Source organism: Enoplosus armatus, chromosome 13 (genome assembly GCF_043641665.1).
Source record: "Enoplosus armatus isolate fEnoArm2 chromosome 13, fEnoArm2.hap1, whole genome shotgun sequence".
Classification (NCBI taxonomy): Eukaryota; Metazoa; Chordata; class Actinopteri; order Centrarchiformes; family Enoplosidae; genus Enoplosus; species Enoplosus armatus.
The window spans coordinates 15,753,704-15,778,888 of record NC_092192.1 but is presented as its reverse complement, the minus strand read 5'-3'; the positions used below and the strand labels follow the sequence as shown (position 1 = coordinate 15,778,888).

The following is a 25,185-nucleotide window of genomic DNA, read 5'->3' as shown; positions in this document are numbered from 1 at the left end:
TGGTCCAGTCCAGCTATAATACACTGCCAGTTTAATGAAACACTGCAGATAAGACAGACTTGCACATGAGCAGCCTCGCAGCAGAAGGTGAGCGGTCACAACCATCGGCGGTGTGCTGCATAATACATAATACTACATCATGATACAGCTTAGCCTATCTCTACGGATCAGAAGAGCAGACAATGTAGAATAATTAAAGTGGAAAAAAACGGAAATCAAAAATTCTGGTCCGCACTTCCTACCAGTTGGTGGAGGTAATGCGCCATTTTGTTGTTTGCCTACCGCCGCAAAACACATCAAGAAGAAGAGAAGGAAGTGGAAGGAGAGAGAGAAGAAGACGAACAACATCCAAGCAAATACTTACTAGGGTAACGTTATCAATGTGCTCGTTTATATTGTATCGTATAAATGGTGGTTAAGAAGAGAGCGGTCACTCTCTTATTTAGAAAACTAATGGTCTCTCGCATGTGATGGACTGCAGCGTTCACTTTCTGGCTAGTTTAGCTTACGTTAGCTAGATAGCAGCTAACATTAGCTACCTTAACCCACACCACAACAAAAACGTACGTTAACTTATCCCCTTTGTTTCGGTTTGAGACGTCACACCTTAATACCCACATATGTTACAGTTGTTTATCTCAAATGCTTTGGTAATTTGGATATAACGTTACAAGTCCTACGTTATCAGTAACTTAACTGTTGTGCAAGACAAAGGCATACCGTGAGTTACCACAATCTATGCTAGCCGTCTCTCTGGCAGGCCATCTCAGTATCCTCAGTGTCCTCCTCTTTTAGCTACTGTTTCTCCCCATACAGCTAACTAACTACACTACCCCACAACTGGTTGAATGATCAGACCAAGGAGTACAAATAACTGTAAACTGAAATTTAAAGAAATCACTTGCCAAGTGATGTCTTCTATTTGTTAGCTTGTAACAACACAATGCCAGGACAGTAAGTTAGCTTTTCTTGATTACTGGCTCAGTTATGTTATCTATGATCCTACCATCACACATCATGACTTCAGTTTGCCTGTCTCTCTTGATTAAGATGGGAGACAGTGATGATGAGTATGATCGCAGGAGAAGGGACAAATTCAGACGGGAGAGAAGTGACTATGACCGTTCAAGAGAGAGAGAAGAGAGACGCAGAGATGACTGGAACGACAGGTAAGAAAGAGATATGGGAAAACTCAGGGCCATCACGAACAGTATTCAGTTAAACCTCATGCAGCCACCTCATCTCCAACAAAACAGCAGAATGCAACTAAATGTGTCTCTCCGATCCTTCCACGCTGAGTGTAACTGAGTTTGGAGATTAATTTTTGTTAAATATGACTGTTCTTTTACTATTTTATGTCTCCTGTTGTTTCCTGAAATCAATTTCCCAGAGAGTGGGACAGGGGCAGGGAACGGCGCAGCCGTGGAGAGTACCGGGATTATGACAGAGGTCGTAGGGAGAGATTCACCCCGCCCAGGCACGACATGAGTCCCCAGCAGAAACGCATGAGAAGAGACTGGTGAGATTCGCAGCAACACAAATGCTCAATCTTTGAAAGTGGTATCTGCTGTTGGTGAAGATCTTTTTATCTGTCCCTGGCAGGGATGACCATGGTGGAGACCCGTACCGTGGGGGATACGACTTGGGTTATGGTGGTGGAGGAGGGCCCAGCTATGGCCCACCACAGCATTGGGGTCATCCTGACTTGCACCTCATGCAGCCTCATCATGGCATACCCATTCAGGCAAGGTGAGGAATCAGGGTTGAGTGAGCCAGAGTTTTGAAGTTAAATGTTGTTTTAAGGATTCAAAATGAACAATCCAATAATTCCTGCAACTATTAGATATGTCTGTTCTTAAATTTAAAATTTTAATTTTCTTTAACAAAAACATAATGCCCTGATGAAAATGAACATTTGACAGTAAGAAATGATTTTCCACTTCTGTGGGTGAAATTAGTTGCATACACACATATGGTTTGTACAGAAGTTAAAGTGAAAAATAAAAACACAATAGAAAGAACATACACACAGCATTATCACAGTATGGTCCTTGTTCTCTCATCACACAACTAATGCATTGAATATAAAAAGCCAATAGTTTCCGTCCAAAACTCCATCCAACTTGTTTCTCTTCCATCAGGCTCGGAAACATCCATGACATGGATTTGGGTCCGCCCCCGCCTATAATGAAGAGCTTTAAGGAGTTCCTTCTGTCCTTGGATGATTCTGTGGATGAGACTGAGGCTGTCAAACGCTACAATGAGTACAAGATCGACTTCCGCCGACAGCAGATGCAGGACTTCTTTTTGGCTCATAAAGATGAAGAGTGGTACGATCTCAGTTGCCTTTACTACAGAAGCCCTAATCATGAACATTAGGTTTTAATGTAGTTGCACTATAGTCATTCTTTTCATTGAACTATTATAGTCATCACTGACATTTTACAGTTCCTATTAACAATAATATTTTAGATATAAATGCTGTTTTAATTCCAATCTGATATGTTGGGCCTGGTCCTATGGTGGGTGTATCATGGGACATTAAGGTGGTCATATTTATTTGATGGCTAATAAATCAAGTATTTGTAGTAATAACTTTGACAAGAGAATATAATACCTCCACTTGAGCCTTTAAGCATGTTTCAAGTGCTTGCCAAATAAGGGCAGTCCCGCTCATGTACTAGGACCAGGCCCACAATCAGAGTTTGTTATTAATGACTTTTGTTACAGTACTTGTAGTTTATTAAAGAAGAAAATCAACCCAAATTCGACCTTGGTGCACATATTATTGTTTTGTTTGACTATAAATGTGTTTTAGGAGTACAGAGGGTGTTGGTAAAATCTATCTTAGCTAGTCAGACATAACGTATACCCATAGCAGTGTAACAACCATGCCCTCGTCATTATGTTGTGTAGTAAATCAGTAAAATAACAATAATAATACATTTTTTGTTCAGTTACACGTAGTCATCCTCATTGCTTGGGTTGATTTTCTTTTTCTTATTTGGCGTTTAAACCTTTCCAAGATTCATAGCTGTATAATGCCTGTTAATGCTTATTTATTTATTTATATATAATTTACCTTATTTCACAGGTATCATGCAAAATTGTTCTGTTTTGACATAACCCGATTTTCTTCCCTTCATTCCCACTACTACGTTGACGACGTTTTTTTGAAGATGAGAAAAAGTGGAACTCGGCAAGAACCGGTGTTAGACAGCAAGGGCATGCACTGCGCACAATGCAGTTGCTCTTAGACACACAGTACCAGGGATTTTAGATAGACAGTCAAGTAGTTTTCCGCGGAGATTTTTTTTCTTGTTTTATGCTTTTTCTACACTATTTTCTTTTTATAATCGGATCAAATCGAATCCCAAAACCGAATTTGTGTGTATACAGACACACCATTGGGGTGAAGTGGAGCGCATTTTCACAGAAGAGACCCCCTCTCTGTATTTATTTGTTAATAAACTGGCAGAACAAAAGGTAACTGTAGTCCACTCTGATCAACATTTTAATGTGAAATTCTGAATATGTTGAATGCTTCATTTTATAATCTCTCTGTGTTTTTTCCTTATTTTTTGGTGAGTTAATCTAAAACGTTCTAATCATGTGCAATTATTAGCCACAATTATCACAAAGTCAAAACCTGCATACACTGAAAGACCTAACACAAGGACTAGACTATACTAAATACAGAAATCACAATCTTAATTATGACACTTCAATTCCACTGACTGAATTTGGTCATTTTTAACGTTTCCCAACAAACAACTCCACCATCTGATTTAAAAAATGTCTTATTTGTTGAAAATATGGTAAGAAGAAATTGTAATATGCAAATAAATCATATTTCTCATTGCCATTGTATGACACCACAGTTGCAACGTAGATATATAATATGCATTTGTTCTCTAACTTTTGCATCCCATCCATTCCCACCCCCATCATTCCCTCCCCACTTTTTTGTGGACCCCAAATCTGGACACAGGTTCAGGTCCAAGTATCACCCAGATGAGGCCAGCCGACTTAAGTCAGAGGCCCAGAGTGCCCTGCTCAACCGTCTGAATGTCTTCATGTTCCTGATAGAGAACGGCTGGTTTGATAATGTCTCCCTGGACATTGAACAGACCCCAGCCATCATCAAGGTTCTGGATGCAGGTGAGGCCTAAAAAATAATTTAAAAAGTACTGTTTCAATGTGAAGTTAGTCTTTTTATTTCTGTCTACATTGCCCCTCTCTTTTTTGTTTCCCTTTTGGATTATACCTAAAAAAAAACGATTGTATCTTGAACCATGTATCCTCTTGCTCGCCTTCAGCTGTTATAAAAATGGAGGGAGGGACGGATCACGATCTTCGCATCTTGGACCTGCCATCTGAAGAGGAGGAAGAGAGGGAGAAGTTAACATCTGTTTCAGGGGGCGCTGAACCTCCCAAGAGAGAAGACCTCAAAACCTTGGACGGGGATCGCAAACCTTCAGTAGAGAAAGACAAAAATGAGAAGGTATGTTTTGTTCTCTGTCAGTCTTCGCTGAGCAGTAGAGATTTCACAGTTCTGTGTTGATGACAGTGAACTGTGCCACAGGAGGAGAGCGACTCTGCCAGCACAGAAAGAGCTGCTGCAACAGAAGGGGAGGATGTGAAAGAGGAGGCAGAGAAAGAAGCTGCCACAGAAGAAATGCCTGAACCCAAGAAAGTAAGCGTTGCTTCTATTATTGAAATTATTTGCTAACGAGAGACAGAAATGAACCAAATGGCCCTCATTGTTCTCATTTTCATTCATCAGCCGAGAAGAAAGAGGAAGCGCAGTGGAGACAGCGACGATGAAGGCAGTGCCTCAGAAAGTGACTCTGACTCGGATTCAGACTCAAATTCCAACTGCTCTGATAAACCTGTGAAAAAGGAAGAGGTGGAAGACAAAGATGAGGAGGAAGAGGAGGGTGAAGGTGAGAATCAAATTCATAGCGTCTGGTTTTTATCTTCAGAAAGACTACACTGTGTTCCCAGTATTCATAACCCAAAATGTGCTCTCTTCCATCTAATGATGAAGAGGAGAAACCAAAGGAGAATGCTGAAGGCGACAAGAAAGAGGAGAAGAAGCCCAAAGATGACTCTCCTAGACCGCGGCCTCTCCACAGGACCTGCTCTCTGTTCATGAGGAGCATTGCTCCCACCATTTCCAAGGCTGAGATTATTGCTGTGAGTTGAATACAGGTGGCAGTGTTAATGGCCCCGAGATGCAGAATCACAGAGGGCACTGATTCATTTGTGTCTTTGTTTAAACTCAATGTCCTTATCTGTTATTCTCTCTCAGCTTTGCAGGCGATACCCTGGCTTTCTGCGTGTTTGCTTGTCTGACCCCCATCCAGAGCGCAGGTTGGTTAAGAAAACCCACATTCTTTTAAGTTGTTACTCTGAAGAGGATGTTTATTCGATTCATTTAGTCACACATTGTTTGAAGCAACAGACTATACATGGTTACACAGTAATGTTTAAATGAACCCTGTGCTGTGGCAGATTTTTCAGACGTTGCTGGGTGACGTTTGACCGTAGTGTCAACATCAAAGAGGTTTGCTGGAACCTTCAGAATATTCGAGTAAGTGTGCCGTTCTCAGCTGTTGACACTCCTGTTTTCAAGTGATCGTAATATGCAGCAAAGTATTTAGTTATTTGCGGAGTTGTTACCTGTTTTGTGTTAGTGAATTACTGGTTTTGGATATGTGTTGCTGGCATTGGACGTCTGTTCTCATTTAAAATGTAGACTGCAAAATAGCTTATATAAACTCATCCGAACATGTTGGACTTAGGGGAGCCTTGGATAGTCCTTTGCACCTGTTTTACTTGTGTAATCTCCTAAATAGCAGCTGAGGCCATTAAAACTCTGTTTTACTCTACCGTTTACAGCTACGAGATTGTGAACTGGCACCAGGGGTGAACAGGGACCTGGCCCGGAGGGTGCGTAACGTTAATGGCATCACTCAGCACAAGCAGGTGCTCCGCAATGACATCAAGCTGGCTGCCAAGCTCATTCATGCCTTGGATGAGAAAGGAGACCTGTGGAGCATCAAGTTCCAGGAAGAGGGGCCGAGCACAGAGGTACAATACTGATGGTCTAGTTCATGCATTTTCATGTGTGCAGAACAGATTGTTCTCAAATGATCTTGCTATGACTGAATGATTCATTTATGGATGATGTTTGTGATTTCAAAAGCTGCCAGCTCAGAATCCCATCTTGAAGAATATCACAGATTACCTGATAGAGGAGGTGAGTGCTGAGGAGGAGGAGCTCCTGGGCTCTGGGAGTGGGATGGAGGAGGAGAGCTCCAAGGAAGGAAACCCTGCCGAGACAACTGTGGAGCGGGATGACAAACTGGCCAAGGTTTGACTTTTGCAGTTATGAGTACAATTACCAATTCACATGCAGCGAAATTCCTTATCAAAACAATCCATTATACTTCGTCTGTTTACTCTCTGCCCTCTTTTGAAAGCAGATATGATTTTGTTACTTGTATCCTTGTACTATGTCTGTCATCCAGATGGAAACCTGGCTAATTTAGTAAATAATATCTTTACACTCAGTGTTTCTTTGCCATCTACCTTGTTCCAGGTTTTGGATCGTCTGGTCTTGTATCTGCGTATTGTGCATTCAATTGACTACTACAACACCTGTGAATACCCCAGTGAGGATGAAATGCCCAATCGTTGTGGCATGATCCATGTACGTGGACCCATCCCTCCTAACCGCATCACACATGGAGAAGGTCAGTGTGTTTCCCTTGTTTGTGTTGTATAACATAGAGGAGAGTGCTGCTAAGAGAGAAAGTAAATATGTTGATTGTACAGCAGTAGCTTTGATGCAAACATGTGTTCCTGCTTAGCCTTGTGTGCTGGAGTTGAAATGCGTCCTTTAACTATTAACTAGTACCTCTTCACACCATCTTGCCCACAGCCTCTTATAGCATTTTGCTGCAGTTTCTTAACTTAAGCATCAACACTTTAACATCCTAGATGTTTGTAACGTTTGCTACACTTTACAATGCACAATATAATTTCTGAATGTAGGTGTAAAGTTGTAGTATTGTGTAATTGCTGTTTATCCAAAAAAATATGTGGAGGAAAAATACATTTTGTATAATGAAACACTGGTGACTTGATGAGTTAATGTCCATATTGAGTGCTTAAAATATATGCCTTCAAATCATCTGTCACATTTTTCTGGTAACTTTAAACAGTACAACAATGGCAGAAGATGATGGAGGAGAAGCTGAGTCCTTTGTTTAGTTTAAAAGAAATTCTGTCCGAGGATGACGCAGCGAAGATGGGCCGCAAGGATCCTGAGGAGGAGGTGGAGAAGTTTGTGTCTGCCAACACTCAAGAGCTGGGAAAGGACAAATGGCTCTGCCCATTAAGTGGCAAGAAATTTAAGGTGAGCACTTGTAAAACAATGTATTTGGGACTGTACAACACATTGAGTGTGTAATGTGATTTTGACCAAATCTCTTCAATGGTTTGACACGTTTTGATGATTTCTTTCTTGTGCTGAAAACCTATTAAAAGGCACGTACATCACCTGGATTACTACATTGTCATTCACTGTCTTGTTGCTTGATTCTCAATGTGATGCGAAGAACTTCTGCTTTTCAAATTCCTTTCAAGGGCCCAGAGTTTGTACGGAAGCACATCCTGAACAAACATGGGGACAAAATTGAAGAAGTGAAAAAGGAAGTGATGTTCTTTAACAATTTCCTGATGGATGCCAAGAGGCCGTCGCTGCCAGAGATGAAGCTTCCTCCTCTTCCAGGCCCAGGTCAAGGTCGACACAACATTTCTATCTAATCAACTCAGATAGTCACAATAAAGGAAAAAATAATGGAATCATATTTTGTCCACAATATTAACTTTTTTTTCTGGTTTTGTCCTACAGGTTTGCTTTCCCCCAGCATGCCGTTTCCTCCTCAAGGTCCTCAGGGTCCAATGGGCTTTGGCCAGCCTCGTCCACCACTGATGGGCTACGGTGGTATGTACTGTACTCTTTTCCCCTTTTTTGTGTTGTCAGTGGAAATGTGTTTGTCAGTCAGACCACTACTTTTGTGTTGATTTTGAATCCTTTTTTTCAACAGGTGGACCTCCTTATCCCCCCAACCAATACGGAGGGGGCAGAGGCAACTATGACAATTTCCGTGGACAAGGTGGCTACCTGGGGAAGCCACGCAACATTAGGTGAGACCACTGTACGTGTGATCTTTATTTTGCTATGAGCGGTCTATTTTTTTTGCTGTTTGAGAATTTTGAACCTCTTTTTTATAATTGTTTCTATTCTTCTTTTCTGGGTTTTTGTTTTTCCTCCTTGCACCCTCAACCATCTCAGAATGTCACGAGGTGACCCGCGCAACATCATTGAATATCGTGACCTGGATGCACCAGATGATATGGACTTCTTTTAGAAGGTTCACTTGGTCCTTTCAGTCTTCACTCCAGTGTTGTGTTGCTTTTTGTAGGAATTACATTTCTCCTCCTAAATATTTTTATGTAATTATTGTGCAACTCAAACAAGGTTCTGCTGTAAACTGGTTCCTCAATAAAGTTGTGGTTTAACTACATATATGTAATGATATGTATTTAATGATTTATCAAACATCATCTAATTGTCTGTGAATTCAAGCAGATCAGAGCAGCCAAGTGATACAGAAAAGCAGCCAGTCAGACTTTAAAGGACAAGATACTGTTGAAGACATTCATCCCAGACGCCTCATATCCTTTTGTGGTCAGGATCATTTAAGAACATGGGATCAAGGTTAGAGTTAAACACAGTGGTCATTGAGAGAAGCCGATAATGTTTAGACAGTTACATTTTGTTCATGATAGAAAAGACGAACGTTTTTGTTATCAGTAGAGTTAATTTTCAACAAGATAATTGCGATGTGTTTTTGTGCTCACCCTCCAACCCTTCTGGTAAAGGAATTGAAGCAGATGTGAAGAATGGTTGCCCTCTACTGGGTAAACCATTGAATTGCATGTGTGCGTGTCTGCTGGCCATTTCATATGACACAGCTGCTAACTAGAAAACTGCAGAAGCCTTGCAGTGGTGCAGGAAATATTCTTTTCAGTAAAAATAAGAATACCATCCTGTACAAATACTTAGATTATAAATGAAATGTAAAAGTTCTCATTCTGAAGTTGGTCCTGGTCATACTATATGTAAGTCACAGGTCTGAACTGCTGCATTCCCTCATACCTGTTTTAGCAAACACCATAGCACACATTTTCACATAAGCAATAATTTATTATTTTATGCATGTTGTATGTAATCACATTAGAAATACACAAATCTTTTAAGTGTCATATGAAAATCATGACATATAACAAACCAAGACATCATCAATGTTTTTCACTGCTTTGCGAGCACAGCATTCCCAAATAATGGGCATCACATCTTAATAGTTATTTATTTATTCATGTTAAATATTTTCAAATGCAGTCAGATGTTACAGTATGAACAAAGAAACCTACAGGACCAGTCTATTGTTTAAAATCAAGTTCATCACAATAGCAGATCCACACTAAAAAAAGCAGCCAACAAAAACACAGTTCATGTGGAAGTGAAATGTCTAAATGATCCGAAGCTTGTGACTTTCAGAAAGTCCACAGCTGACCTTGTGTTCATGGAATAACTTGGACAGGGCCTCCATGTAAAGTCTATGATAGTGGTCGACCTCCTCCTCAGTAGGTGTGACGCGCTTTGGCACTGAGATTGGACTTCCCACTGGAAGAAGCAGAGCGTTAGAATAAAATGGGTTCAGTGCAGCAAGTTATATTCATCTACAGAATAATGAAATACTCACCGACAGTGGTGACTGGAGTCTTGTAGGGCAGGAATGCCAAGTGCTCACCAACAAATAGACACGGGGCAAAACCCATAATCTTTTTAAACAGGTCCTGTAACCTCCGACCTAGGCTGCCATCTGAGAAAATCACCTGCTTAAAGAGCTCATTCTCACCGAATGAGTAAACAGGCACCAAATCAGCCCTGTGGAAGACCATCAGAGATTATATCAGTGTGAGTACAATGATACCCACCGATGACTGTTATTTCCTGAGTGTTCTCACCCAAACTCAAGGGCCACCCTGACAAATCCCTTTCTCTGCTTCATGACCAATGTGTTGACTCCAGGAGAGGATGCCAGAGACTCGGCAGCGCCCCCTATCACAATCACCACTGCATTTCCCTTGCCATGTTTTGAAAGGAGGTGGGCAAGGCTAGGCTTGCTGACTGGATAAAGACCTGACCAAACAAAGTAAGACAGTGACAGCAGTTTAGTTCAGCTGATGGAGACAGTGGTTTTGTTTATGTTATCTCTTGCACATGTTTCAAAAAGGTTGAAGTGTTAGATATGGTTGTCAGTAGTTCACTTCTTTTAGTTGAACATGTTATAAATACCTGCACACATTATGTACTCCCTAAAGAGTGGTATTCTGAACAGTCCTGCCAGTATTGCCAGGGAGGATTGTACCCCAGGAAACACCTTGGTGAAGCCACAGCTCTCTGTGCTGAAGCAGGTAAAGGCTCCAGCACTCATGATACCATGAGGATGACAACCTAAGATGTAGTTTTTGTTTGGGTTCAGCTCGGCAGTCTTCACCAGCTGAGCAAGAAAATTGACACGAGGATTAAAAGAGTCGATCACAGTTGATCTCTGCTGTTGAAACCAAACCCACTTACACTGCATGAGAGATTTAAAAAACACATACGTTAATGTTAACTTTGTATCTTGTAGATGTGTTGCCGTATCTGTAAATCTGCCTTAATAAAGGATCACAGCAGATGCTACCAGAAGTACCAGGATTTTATGTTCCCTGTACCTGAAGAGTACATACTGTAGGAGTCAATGAGTACAAGCCGTCGCACTTACCTATTTCCAAAAGTGAAATGTTTTAACATTTCATGAGGTTTGAAAAGATTTTAGAAAACATTTGAGAGGATATAGGAGTTGTTCTGCATGAATTGTGCACAGCCATTTTGTTTCTTGAGATCTAGCTGTTGGTTGTCGGCTGACATCCACCCGGCATCACTTTCTTTTGGTTTGCTCCTTCAACACATCCATGCACTGCTTTCATTGCTGAGTAAACCTTGTTTTTAATTAATGACTCTTGTTTTTAGTAGAACATTTACGTCCCTTGAGCCAGTTTATGACACACATCCATGTGCTCCAGCCAAATTTCGTCAAACCAAATGTGAGAGATGCAAAGTGAAACTTACTTTGATTGGAAAGAAATCTCTGAGGTGCTCCCATACCCTCCACTTCCTCACAAATGCCGTTCTCCTGCCCCCTGATGGAGACATTAGAAATCTTAGAAAGAGATACTGTCCCAATTTCAAACGGCATACAGTGTTTTATGAACATATTTTTTCGTAGTATGGTTAATGTTTTTGCAGTTCATATACAAAAAAGAAACATAGGCTGTGTCCCAAAAAACACAACTAATTCTAAGTAGGTTTTGAGAATGTAGCGTGTTCACACTGGAAAAGTGAGAATATAAAGTATACTCAAAACAGTGATTATAAACACTAAACATCCTTTGAGTGTGTTGTTGATGGGGACTATTCTCCCACAATGCACCGCACAAAGAATATGGAGGAACTGCTCACAGCTGAGAAAAATTTATTGTGCTTGAGGAACACGTCAGAAAACAAACGAAACACTTTGCTTTCTTTGTTTATTTGACGGTTGAATTCTAAAGCTGTGTGTTATGTCTTCTTAGTAAAAAAAATGGTTATGTTAATGATTTCTTGTTTATTAAGTGCAAGAACAACATACTATAAAGATTAACATATAGTATATGCTGTATAGAATGAGTTTGTTTGATGTGTTATGTCATTGGGTTTTATACTAACAGGAAATACAATCAAACTGTGATTTTATTGTAGTTATTTTTTGTTTTTTGGGGTGTTCACGAAGCTGTTTCACCATCATCCACACTTTGGTTTAATGTTTTGCAGCCGTGAGTAACTCCCTTTCCTTGTGGAATGCATCATGGGAAAATAGTCCATCAACAACACAACTTTATTTAGTCACTCCTCATGTGTGAACACACTACAGATCCTGTTTGTAATGAGTATATAGTATAGAATTGAGACACCGCTAATGTAAAGGATTCTTCTATTTTCATGGATGATGTCAGTTTCTTTACCTCTTTCTGGTGTTTGCCAGTCCATCACCAGCCATATGAAGTACAGCGTGGAGAGCGGCCACAGCGAGGTAAACATTAGATACACCATCAAGATAATGCAAGCCACTCCTGAAGTTGGATTTGTGTTGTGCCGTGTTGGACAATACCAGAGTCCATGTATTGGGGGTACAAGAGACGTCTTAAGTTAGCTCAGATAAAAATGAACACAGTTGTTTTACAGATTAAACATTATTATATGAGATACTTTCTAGAGTCATGTTATACAAGTTCATAGAGGGTAAGTGTATTGGGCTCTTACCTAAGAAGAGAAAGGTTAGTACCCATTGCAGAACGCTTACTGCCTCTAAAAACTCTTTCCACTGAGTCTTTTCTTCAGTCATTCTTGCAACCTGGAGGCCATACCATCAATTTCCGGAAATCAATAACATTTTAAACTGTGTTTTCATTCAGTGAAGGTCATGGGTATATATATATATATATATATATATATATATATATATATATATATATATATATATATATATATATATATTAGGTACTTTATGCCTGTGCTTCACAACAAAAGTTGCTTTCTCTGAGATAATAAGGAAATTATTATAGAGATCAGATTGCATCAATAATCAGCACTTCAGCTTGTGATCTTAATCTTCCTTTAGGGAAGTCATAGACTTCAAAACTTGCAAGGCATGCAGCAGCCTGATGAAATGACTTGCTTGGGAACAAGCTGACAGGCTTTTCTCACAAATACGACTTATCAGCCATGCTTGTACGAACACAAAACGCCTTTGGCTAAAAGTACTTAAGACAACATAAAACTACTTTTAGGGTCCTACTGCTAAGCGTAAATCGTAATACTTTACCTTATTAGAAGTTATTATTCCAAAGTTAATTTGAATGAATGCAGATTCACCAGTTCAGGAAAAGCACGAAATGCAGGATGCACTTTGACCAGATCATGTAAAGCTGCTGATAACAAATCCACACCCCCGATACTTTGACACACAAGCAAGCAATGTCAGAAACAAACATGACAAAGTTTCATAGTTGGATACTTTGTGTTTTGGGTCTGTGTCATTTGTGGTGTGTCCCTTCTGTTTGTGGTCACTCTAGTGGCCAACAAGGTTACGTGTCACTCTGTTCAGCCGGTACTATTCAACTTAAAGTGATCTCAAACAACATTACAACCATAATGCAAAGAGTAGACTTCCCTATTTAACTTCTCGTGATCTGTCACAAATAAAAATATTGTTCTTGTTCACTGACACATTTCAATCGGTTCGGTTTCAAGCGAGTGCTTTCTCTATGTTAAGCTACCGTTAGTGCAACTCAACACTTCCTGCAGATGTTTCACAATACAAGCCTTTCTGGAAGTGAAGGGATTCTGCACCCTGAACCAACGGAAGGCTTTTAGTGTAAAACAGAGTGAGGAAACAGCAGGATAACATGGCAATTTTGACATTGTGCATGCTCACTGACACGGCTCACCGGGACACTTGATGGAATGGAGCGTTGCTGGGAGTTTTGTGATGTCTCCAAACTCTGTGAACCAATGAGGATTGGTAACATCCTGTACATTAGTTAGAGTTGTTATGTATTACACATTTCTTAGTGAGTGCTCTACACCAGGTGGGACATTTAGGTCGTGGCCTGGCCAGGCTGTGGGCTCCAGCTACACCAGATGGATTCAGTTCAAAATTACTTTGACCAATGTTTGAAGAAAGTTGACCCAATCACTGAAATATATATATGTGGTCTCTGGTCTTCCTGGATCTATAGAGATGACGCCTCACACTCTTACTTTGACCTCTGCACATTGTCGTACAGCTCTACTTGTGGCAGTGACAGTCCAAAGATTGCACTGATACATCCGACACAATTAGAGGCCTGTGTTTCTCAAGAGGGAGCACTCCTAATCTCCTACTTGGTTGTTACTCAGCGTTTCACTTTCTCAGCTGTCTTCACCTTTACTATCTCCTATAGACTTCAGGGGGCGTGTCAGCTTCACACAGGCCATGTGTTGGCTAGTTGGTCATGTGACCCCCCCCCCAAAAAAAGAACCCCCCCCCCGCCCCACATTTGTATGCCTAAGTACAGTTACAACTGCCCTCACCACTAAAGAAAGGGGGAAAGAAACTACATAATGACGACGCTGTTCTCCTTTACATGGACTCAACAGTGCTCACTTTCTTATCCCATTTTTTCCTTCTCATTGGCTTTAATTGAAAAGACAGATCATCTAAATACAGTCCAAACCAATATGACTGCTTAGCCTACTTTATTTGTGTGGTGCTCGGTTTATGGCGAGCGTATTTTACACTTAATAGTATTTTATCCCCTGTTACATCACTATAACGCTCCTGTAACATTCCCATAAAGGACAGTTTTGCTTTGTTTTTTGTGTATCCCGGTGCTCTTATAAATAAATAAATAAATATATAGTATAGGTTTATTAAAGTTGAAAAAAATCCGCTACTTTATCAGGAATCCATGCGGACATTTAATGAGTCTGCTGCTGAATCTTCTGCTAAATATGAGTCGTGAAGGGAAATTTCATTTCGGTGTCCTGATAACAGCCGACAGATAACAGCCTCTCGTCGCAGTTGGACTCAAAGCCACCCCAGATGCTTTTTTTTTCTTCCTCTTCTAAAAACAACCGCTGGTCTGCTCTCGGGAAGTACTGCATGAATATTAATATGGATGCAAATACACAGAGAGGATGCCCAGCGCGTGAACCGACACAGCGCGCTGGTATCTGCGCATTTTTGTTTTGACGTGTGTTTTTTTTTCCTCCGTTCACGCCTGAACTGAACGCGTGTTTCTTTTGCGGAGGTCGTTTTGTTGGAGCCTTTTTTCAAAAACGCACAAGGATGGCGTTTTACCTGAGTGTTTGCAGAGGGACATTTTGTAACGTCGCATTGAATTGCATCATGGTTTTCAATCAGATCTCGCGCCGGCCAGGCTACACCGAGCCTCGGTAGTACAGTGAGCTGTTTATCATAAAAATGGAAGACCTTTCACGTCAAGAAAAGGCGTCATTCCGGTGATATGCGTCTGAATAACTGATTTTTCATTTCCACGTCAATTGACACATCTCGGGAAAGCGTTTTCTCCTTCCCTCCCGTCTACCAAGACAGCTGTGTCATCAACAACCGGCGTGGTGTTGTTGTTGTCTGATTTTTACGAGCCTGGGCAACTGGATATCGGCACAGTCTGCCTCTGCGCCAGCCATAGGCTACCCGGTTACTAAGGTAGGTATCACACCTTCATTAATATTATGTTTGGCTCCATAAATCACCGCATCAGTTGCTTACATCATCTAGCCTATATAACCAGCTGTCATAGTCAAAATGCACTGTCTGCCTGATTAGCAGCAGAAAATATGGTGCTGTATTGCGGAGGAGACGTTGGGGCCTGATGGCATTTTTACGCGTAAATTTCAAGAAACACAAGGTTGACAGTGAGCCGCTGTGTGTTCACAAGCCAAATTATTCAACCTTGAAGCCTCACAGCCCATGACGGTGAATGTAAGGCCCGTGTTTTAGCCCCAAAACGCACAAAAGAGATGCAAAAGATACGGCAGGGACCGCCGCGCAGTAGGCTATAACCCACAGCCCGCGTTTAAGTTCAGTCGTGACAAGACCTTATAAATATTTCACCTAAAAACAAGCCTCAGTCAGCTGACTGCTGATGCTGGAGCATGCACGGCGTTATTAATCAAAAACCACACAGCAGTGTCAGTGTGAGGAGCCCCATCCTGCAAGGCCATGGCGGAAAACATCTGCATGTTTACGGGCAATGAGATCAGTATAGCGGGGTGCTGTGGTGCGTGTGTGAATGGGCGGTAGTTACTCTGATTGTGAACACACTGGTGATGTGTGTTTTTGTGCGCAGCCAGGTGAGGATGTGTTGGCGCGTCTTTGAGGTGTGGGAGAGGCAGGCGTCTGGCTGAGGGGAGCCAGTTCATCAGATGTGTGTGTGTGTTTAGAGGAAAAACCACTAGATATACTGCCGCAATATCCCACCATAGATCCTTTCTGAGACGATCCAAGAAGGGCCGAGTGGTTGTGAGTTACAACGTGAAATTAAGGTTAGTCAACACTGTTTCCCCCCCCGTTTTTTCCGGGCGTGACAGCCACTCAAAACAAGCATCACTCACACTGAGAGGTGTCTTCTTCACCACCCCACCACAAGCTCAAAGACATTCAGTAAACAATAGTTATTAGGCTGCTAAAATGAAAACATTTGTTGTTTACCTGACTGGCGTTTCTTCCAGTGTTACTTGGAAGAATCAGAGAAGGCTTGCTTGACATCTACGCTGATTACACGTTATTTTGACATAAGCAGTCATGTCAGTTTGGCTATCTGTTACAAAACAAATACAATATGAGAATTTAAAAGGATTGGGAACAAATTCACAAAACTGCAAACCCTACTGAATATTACAAACATTCCTATTTTAATGTAGAAACATTATGGTGGTTTTTCTTTAGGGATGATGCACCGGCATGTTGGATACTTTACCATCTCCCTGAAATTGAACTGAAATATAAAGTGAAACTAATCACCAGTCAGTCTCGCTTGACCTTGGAGCTGAATGGGACAAAAATCTTCCGACACATGGCTTTAAGTCTTGCGTAGGCTAACAGATGCAGATAAACAGGATCTGGTGTGCATCTCTTGTGCTGTTTGGTTTATGTTGGTACGGATAGAGGAGAGCAGGGATGGGTGAGAGCAGCTGTGACTTTGGGGTCATTGAGTGCAGGCTGTGAGCCACACATACTGTGCAGTGTGTCTTGAATGCAGAAGAAAACCGGGGGCTCGCAATAGCTGTCGCTGACTGTCGTTGCTCACCTGGTGATCCCAAATTCAGTCCAGAAATGTGATTAAATCAGGAAACAGCAACTCAATGTGGCAGCTCAGTCAGTTTGTGCAGTGCAGTGTGGAAATAAATATGTTTCATTGGATCCCTTTGGTCCTTGAGGGTTTATCCTGCTAAATCAGAATGAAGAGCTTTTAAAATATATGAAAAACAAACACAGATTTGGTTAAGAGTTAATGAAATGAAGCAAAGCTCATGGTTTATTGACGGAAAGAACAAAAAGTGACTAATGTTTTCAATAAAGGAGAAAGGGTACTGACTACTTTTCTCCGTGAAGTGGATGATTCAGTTGCTCTGACCGGCAGTGGACACCATGTCTGATTCCAAAGAAGATGAGAAATTCAGTTTGGAAGATTGAATACAGAAATGGACCCAGAGAGGGGACGCGGGAAGGCCCACAGAGGGCCAGAGAGCAGGGGGGGGGGGGGGTCAGGGAGCGAGGGATGGTCAGGGAGCGAGGGACTGATGGATGTGCGACAGACGTGGCAGATGCTGACATTTTAAGCCCATTTCTCTCGTTGAGAGGATACCCCTGTCTGGATGAGCAGTAATGGATTTTTTTTTTGCTGTGGATTTCCTGGAGCACCCAAACAGATTGTTTCCCTAGAGTTTGAGCAGCAGCAGAGCAATACTTTGGAAAAAGTGATATAAATCTCTACTACTGGCCAGTCGTGCTGGTATTTCAAAATCAATACCTCTGTAGTTACGTTTACTTGGCTTCAGTGTGCATTGTTATTTTCTTAAGGGGACAGCAGGTGCTTCTTCCATCTGTGGTTTCACCATCTTGAATCGCTGAGCTCTGTCAGAGAGAGAGATGGCATCAGACATGAAGACTGTTTCTACTGCAGCATGTGAGTGACTGCTTTCAGCTGAAAAATTAAGGATCTATAAACTCTGCTTCTGGCTTTGTGGATAATCAGTTTTCATCTGGCCAGTGATCATCACAATGAAGAAATTTTAGGTTGTTTGGTCTGAGAAGTATTTCATTTAGTTTACTATGAGTAGAAAAGATGACTGTTTTTAGCTCAGAGGCAGTTAAAGTTTGCCCCTAGTGGTTTTAGATTGAATCTTGCCACAGTTTTCTCTTCCATCACTCTGCTTCACTTCCCCCTGGCCTGTACTTTCATGCTGAGTAAATAACACTCTAGTAAAAAGTGATTGAAAATCCCACTAGAGCTGAAAGGATTAGTCCAATAATCTATTTGTTGATTAACACAAAAATAATCTGCAACTATTTTGACAACTGACTAATTGTTTCAGTATTTTTTCAAGCAAAAATAGTCAAAAACAGCTACAGGTTCTCATGTTCCAGCTTCTCAGACCGGAGGATTTTCTGCTTTTCTTTCTCATGTTTAACAGTAAACTGTATAACTTTCGGTTTTGGACTTTTGGTCTACAGATCGCCCTCTTTTAAACAGTGACAACATGGCTGTAGAAGTTGGCTGCTATCTTTGAATTGTATTCATTATGGAGGCGTTGGTTGAGTGCCATCCATGACATTTTCTTTTCTGTTTTTAATTGTAAAAACAAAACGTATGAAGAGGAGTTGAGGGAGCAAAGCTGATATATGCTTTTCTTTCAAATAACAGAGAATATTGCATTCAAAAGTGGAAAAGTGTCACATTGGAAAGAGTTAATCCAGCTATTTTTTTGTAACTGTCCTTCCACAACACTGGGAGACTTGAGACAGATTACAAAAGACTGGTCAAAACTGAAACAGGCAGAGGTATCCTGACTTTTAGTCACTTGTAACACTGGATCCAACTCTTCCCATAATGCACCTCAATGGCGTTATACACTCCATCCCAAACTTTATGCCCCCAGTTTGTAACACAGGCTGTATGTTATGGATTTGTAATGTCCAAGACCAAGCTTAGATGACCCTGATGACATCAGTATGACATCATCGGGGTTACAGTATTTTCTCAGGCTTGATGAAGCTCCCACGGATGACATCGTACATTTGTTTTCATTCGTCTGTCACTAATGTAGGTCAAATTTATTACCTAAACTACCTTTTTTGTGTTGTATTTGTATATTAACATGAATCATAATGAAAGTATTGTTAAATCAAATTATCCATAATTTTGTCCATTTCACATCAATATCATATCCCCAGTTCCCATCAACTTTAAACCCTGTGTTTCTTGTGGATCAAATCCACTTTTTCATGCACTTGAGTCAGACACAGTGTCGAGTTATAAATAGGTCTGAAGGTGGAGAGGTTCTCTCTGGTGGCTCCTTGATTAAAGGGCATGCCATTTACTAGCGATGTCCTGGGTACAAATCCTGCCTTGGACATTGTTAGATGCCATCCCCCTTTGTCTTCTGTCTTTCCTGGCTCTTTGGTCACAGACTGTCCAGTAAAGAGAGGGAGGGAAAAAAACTTGAATTGAATCCCATTAGACTTTTCAGCAGTGTCTCCCACTAAATAGATAATGATAAAGGCATACAGATTGCCCGCTCTCCTTTGGGAATGGTTGTCATTATTTTTTTGTCTCATAGCTTTCTATTTCTTTATGGGATGCAGTAGATGCAGGGACTGAAGAGAAAAAAAAAACATGGTAAAATTTAAATGGACAGACATCCCCTGCACCCACTGAGGGGAGAGGAGGAGATTATTTTGCTCTACAAATGACCGCTGACTTCTTGGTGCTTTATTTGGGAGCCCCCTCTGCAGCCACGTTGTTGGATGATGCTGGCTTGCTGGGTGCTCCACACTTTAAAAGGTCGTACACACGTGTCCCTTGTCTGACCGGAGGATGTCTGGGATGTACATGGCCAAGTTAACCGGTGAAAATTCAAATTAAATGCTCCCTGTAAATGCTTTCTTTCTGGATTGTAAGCATCTTGCAGCATCCAGTCTTCATTGCAGTGTGTAGTCAAGAGTAATGATGTGTGGTAATGATTTCCTTGAGGCAACTCATCTTTGTTCATTTCCCTTCTGTTTTCTTCTCATTAAACCTTTCAAAGCCATTTGCATGGTACCATGCAAAATAAATAAAGTCAGGAGCCAACAGTTACTCCTCTCTTGTTGGCACAGAGGTCCCAGTCTCAAGCCATGTTAATCACCACCTATTTATCTGTATCCATGCGGTATCTTCCACATGGATAAACATGCAAGTATTTGGGACAGAAAGCAAATATGTTTACATATGTTTGTGTGCCATTTATCTTTTTCCCCTCAAGAAGCCCTTAGCAAAGTCATTTCAGCATCATTATGTTAGAACAGTAATTGGCAAGATCTGGAATTACTAGAGGAACACATTGTAGCGCTATTTTGAATTATACATGTTTCACCATGCATAAATGAACCAATGTGGTCCAGAGTCTCGTGTTAATGTACATATTCTCATTAATGTGCTACATGTATGCCAAAGACCTTCAAAAGACCTTGAATAATGTTCACTAAATCATTAGGAGGCAGTAGCATGTTATTTTTCTGGCCGCCGTGTGCTGCAAACAAAAAAGTATATTTATTATATTATGTTCCACAAACATTGCTGTCCTAACATGTCACTGTGTCATCAGAATAAATGGCTCTGAAACTGATGTGGAGCATAATGGTTGTAGAAGTATCTCACAGCGGTAATTCATTGTCTGTGACATTCCTAAAGGTCACGGTAAACCAGCAAAAAGTCGGGGTTCAGCAGCGCCGTGTGAAATAGGTGAGTGCGCACAGTGAGAGAAATGCAAATCTGAACGCAGGATAACTTAAGTATGTGTTGTAAATGTCAGAGCAATCTTCGTTTGGACTGAAAAGAATCGCAGCTGCTTGGCAGCAAAATGAACTCCAACTCAAATTGCATTCGCTGATTTGAAATACAAATATGTTGGAGCTTTAAAAAGCACCAAGACTCAGGTTTGTGGGATTTTGCAGGCCAAACTGAAAGCAGCTCATGTAGATCACAATTTTTAAGTCTTTTATCTATATATCATCCCCTCTATAGGCCCATCTGTCTAATTTCTATTTAGCAATTATTTCAATGGCATTTTTTATTATTAGCCCTGTAATATGTGTCAATATTGGGTAAATGAAGTTGAAAATCTGACTGGTACATTTGAAAATGTTTGTACACAATTACTGGCAAATTAGCAATTTCAGAGCAACGAGAACAAGACAGGTTCATCAAACACAATTACACAGTTGCAGCTGATAAGAGTTGAGACTGTACAAGTTGTTACACTCTCATTTCTGGATGGGAGCCACTCGGGCCAAAAGGAAGTCGCTCATAATCATCTTGTTAAAGTCAATGATATTTCTCCATCTGCTATCTTGGCCATGTGTCCCACCCAACCACAGGAGTACAATAAAAGAAAACACCACCTGAATCGGACGCCCTGCAGTGCGTAATTTGCTATCACCTGCCATTTGCCCCAGTTAGTGCCTTTTCATTTCATCACTGTCAGTGCGGTGAACAGCAGGAATGACATCAATAGGAATTGCTCAAGTGAGACCCTGAGCTGAAAATCTGCCAATCACACCTGTAAGGCCAACAAACCTGTACATTTTACCACTTCTCTTGCTTTTCTGCTTGCAGCACAGACCCTTAAAATGCTTTTAGACATGTCTGACTTACTGATATCTAACAGCTCTTGAAAGTGCCTGGTGTGATTTTGTCCACATATAAAAAATATGCTTCAGACGTGGCAATGTGTATGCTTTACCAGCGATTTAGGTTTGTTATGCAAACTCTACATTTTATCAAAATGCCTCAACAAGATCTCTGCCTCTGAGTTACTGTCATGCTGGTGAACTCTGTGGGGTGCACATAACTGGGCCATAAGAGACATGATTTGTATGTAATGACATGAATGAGTGGGAGAGCTGTGTGTGGGCATGTGTGTGTGTGTGTGCTTATCCTGTGCAACCTACGCTATGACTCGCTTATCGAGGGATTTTGTAGCACAAGGAGTAGGATGATTCGAATGTTAGAAGACCACTTGTGGCCTACCTGGCTTTGCTAATCACACCAACGCTGCTGCTGCTGCTGCTGCTGCGCCATCTTTCAATCAGAAGAAAGGCAGCTCAGCAACCAGCAGGTTTATTATGATAATATCAACATGACTTAGTGGGACAACTCAGTGGAACAAGTGTTGTTGTGTGTGGTAATTTAAGTCTCTAAGTCATTTTTCTATCACTAAATATTGCACTGCAAACAAGGCTTTTTAAGGCTATTTAAAATATACTAGCTCTGGGGAAGACATGAGTCAAGTCCACTACAAGCTGCAGTGAGGCAAATCATATGTCTGGTTTACAGTGATGTTCTGCTGATCCCTGTTTTGCTTTGGGCGAGTGAGCTTTGCTTAATTGTTGCTGAATACTTTATGAGGTTTGTCATGCTGAGGCCAGGACAGCACACAGTGCTGCAGGCTATGATGTTTTTTAACTATTTTTTATAGGTGAATCAAATAAATGAAAACTGTGGAATCAGAATCAGCAGTCAGTAAGCACATGCAGTTAAGTCTTGCTGCTCTGGATCATAAAATAGGTCCAGCTTTGGTTCAAGTGGGTTTGACTGAGCTCAGAGAGATCATCCATGTTGTCCACAGTCTGTGTAGAGCATGGTCAGAGCAAACAAGATAAGAACATCATGTACTTTGGAAAGGTTTAGTGATGAACGTGCATCTCCACTCACTTATATCTGGCAGACAGTCTGGGTTTTTATGATCTGAAAAACCAAAATATCTAAGAATGAAAAATAATTAAAAATGATCAAACTAACAGGGAGGAAGGAAATATTGCTGGGTAATCCACATCTAAAATAAGTCAGATCCTGGTTAGAGAGGGATGCTGGCTCAGTGAAGCGTGTGCAGCTGCAGAGTGGAGCTCTTCCCCTCACGCACGAGCGCGAGCATGGAGGGTTTTTTTCAATTCTCAGTCTTGTCCCTGCAGCGCTATACCTCACAGTCTGGGTTTTCAACAGCCAAATACAAAGAGCAAACAAAAAGGAGACTTTCTCTCTGTATATGATGTGATCTCTCTTTTATTTTTTATTTTTTGGTAATATGATGGACAAGAAAGTTTACTCATGTACAGTGCTGAATAATGTTTCTGAAAGGCAGACTATCTTGTGGGAACCCTGCAGAATAATTTGAACACAGTCATTTTGCACTCTTTCATCATACCACATCTAGTGTCAGTGCTCATACTACACACATTCTGAGCATCCAGACACACGGCTTTCCTCTGCTTTTATTGTTCAATCTTCATTTCTTCTCCCTGTCTCTCTCCACATGTTTATTCTCAAGGTAAAGCCTTGGGAGGTGCTTCTTTTCTGCGATATGATGTGGTATTTCCACAGCATTTTAAACCCTGTATGTGCGCGACAGAGAAAGTAAACACCGTCGACTAAATGAAAATGTGTCCAGTGTTGTGTAAAGGCTCGTGGATCTTTAAGCCTGCTAAGTGTTCATGTATGCTAAGTGCAGTGGGTCACCTTGGTTACTGCAGATCCCAGCAGAAGATGATGAAGGCAAGGGCAAGCTGAGGTGGGAAATGGGGATAGGGAGGTCATTCACTGGCCGTCTCTTTTTGACCAGTGAGCTAATGATAAGTGTTGCGTTATTTTATATATATATTTTGATTTACTTGGTAGCAAGTTACACTCTGTAACTGTATCTCTTCACATTTTGAACTGTTCTTGATCCACACACTGTACAGATGTTTACTTATGTATACACGTGCTGACAATAATAGATTAATTTGTTGGCAGAAGAGGTGCATAGTTTAGACAAACATTCAGCTTCTCCGCAAATTTGTTGTGGCTCAAGGCTTTGTCCTGGTAGCGCAGGGCAAGGGGGAACAGGGAGAGCTTTTTTGTAGGATTATTTTTGGTTGCAGTCCATGAAAGATTTAGTGGTTACTCAGTTTGTACAACGCTAAGGAGGAGAATCCAAAGAGTGCAAAGTGTCTTGTGGATGTATATTTAAGTGAGGGTATTTGAGTTTTTGACCTCTGATTTTTTTTTGTCATTTTGTTAAAAAAAAATAAGAATAATGCAACATGCTGTTAAGGCTGTATTTATTCCACGTGAGTAAAACAATACTGACGTTATTCTTTTCTTTTTAATTTCATGTCCAAAACATCAGAAAGAGGGTCAAGAGAAAAAAATCAGCTAAATTCCTCTACGCCTCTCATGTGCCTTCCATCCCTGGCCTGGAGTGATACATCAGCCTCTACATCTTCCTCCTCCTCCTCCTCCTCCTCTTCCTCCTCCTCCTCCTCCTCCTCCTTCTCCTGTCCATTCTCATCAGCCACAGGCATTTCACTGCACAATGCAATATTGTCGAGCATTCAGCACACAACAGCAGTACATGAAGAGAGGTTGAGGCATGCTCTAGCAGCCTCATATAACCCAAAGGTGAAAATGGTGACTTCTGGTTAAGGGAAGCATAATGAGGAAATTATTTGAATAATCTCCTTTTCCTCTCACAGCAGACACACTTCAAAATACATATTAATTAGGCTCAATGTGCAAAAAAAAAAAAAAACTGCTTAAATTCACACAATGCCTTTGAGCCCAAGTAGATCAGAGTATCCAGCATATCAACACTTTTTAGGAGATGGGAGGAGCGGCTTGGAGCAGGCGATAGTGACGAAAACAAGACACACGAGGGAGAGGACTCCCGTAGTAACAGTTACAAACAGAAGACAGGTCAAACTAGCAGGAGCATCTGTATGGCTGCTTGGATTGTCGAGTGTGATGGGCTCGAGCAGGGGCAGGTTTTACCTCAGGTGACTGTTTTGGTGTTGGGGAGGATCAGGTTGAGTTTGTTTTTGTCCTGACTAGTGTGTAAAAGCCCACAGAGCAATAGCGGTTGCTTGAAAGGGTTTCTGGCCCTCAGGTCAGCCTGGCAGAGCGCAGGCTTTTCAAGGATTTTGCTTTAAAGGCAGACATATTATAAGTCTAAGTCTGAGAGAGCAGAAGTCAGGTCCTACACAGTGCACGTGTAATACGGCTTTCAGAGGATGGCAACATCCCGTGTGCCTGACAGCACCAGACACTTTTAAACAGTTTGCCTTCTCCATGGGAGGAAGAAAGATGTGTTTTATTAAGTTGAGGTCAACAAGCATTTTTCTCACTGCCCAACTCAGCGCTCCAGATGGACAGGCA

The 25,185-nt window shown here is 41.2% G+C and overlaps 2 protein-coding genes across 4 annotated transcripts; one reads left to right on the top strand and one right to left on the bottom strand.

Annotated features, from left to right (window-relative positions):
• Positions 1 to 312: 312 nt before the first annotated feature.
• srrt (serrate RNA effector molecule homolog (Arabidopsis)) lies at positions 313 to 8,600 on the top strand. 3 transcript variants are annotated; one of them, XM_070916923.1, is made up of 20 exons: positions 313 to 368; positions 1,051 to 1,169; positions 1,391 to 1,519; positions 1,603 to 1,749; positions 2,142 to 2,330; positions 3,992 to 4,161; positions 4,320 to 4,504; positions 4,586 to 4,696; positions 4,787 to 4,946; positions 5,051 to 5,199; positions 5,315 to 5,376; positions 5,518 to 5,596; positions 5,905 to 6,096; positions 6,212 to 6,379; positions 6,608 to 6,761; positions 7,233 to 7,426; positions 7,657 to 7,807; positions 7,925 to 8,017; positions 8,121 to 8,220; positions 8,369 to 8,600. In XM_070916923.1, exons 2-20 carry the CDS (start codon positions 1,051 to 1,053, stop codon positions 8,442 to 8,444), a joined length of 2,628 nt encoding a protein of 875 aa, XP_070773024.1. In that variant the 5' UTR covers positions 313 to 368; the 3' UTR covers positions 8,445 to 8,600. The 3 variants fall into 3 exon arrangements, with proteins under 3 accessions (XP_070773024.1, XP_070773022.1, XP_070773025.1); XM_070916921.1 differs by having other exon boundaries at positions 7,657 to 7,813; XM_070916924.1 differs by having other exon boundaries at positions 7,657 to 7,813; positions 8,121 to 8,231.
• Positions 8,601 to 9,608: 1,008 nt separating this feature from the next.
• On the bottom strand, positions 9,609 to 13,135 carry mogat3b (monoacylglycerol O-acyltransferase 3b). Its single transcript, XM_070917305.1, has 8 exons — positions 13,050 to 13,135; positions 12,488 to 12,578; positions 12,190 to 12,297; positions 11,258 to 11,328; positions 10,439 to 10,643; positions 10,108 to 10,282; positions 9,843 to 10,027; positions 9,609 to 9,763 (listed from the first exon to the last, which is right to left on the bottom strand). The coding sequence occupies exons 2-8, from the start codon at positions 12,567 to 12,569 to the stop codon at positions 9,609 to 9,611; spliced, it is 981 nt and encodes a 326-aa protein (XP_070773406.1). The 5' UTR covers positions 12,570 to 12,578; positions 13,050 to 13,135.
• Between the last annotated feature and the right edge of the window lie 12,050 nt (positions 13,136 to 25,185).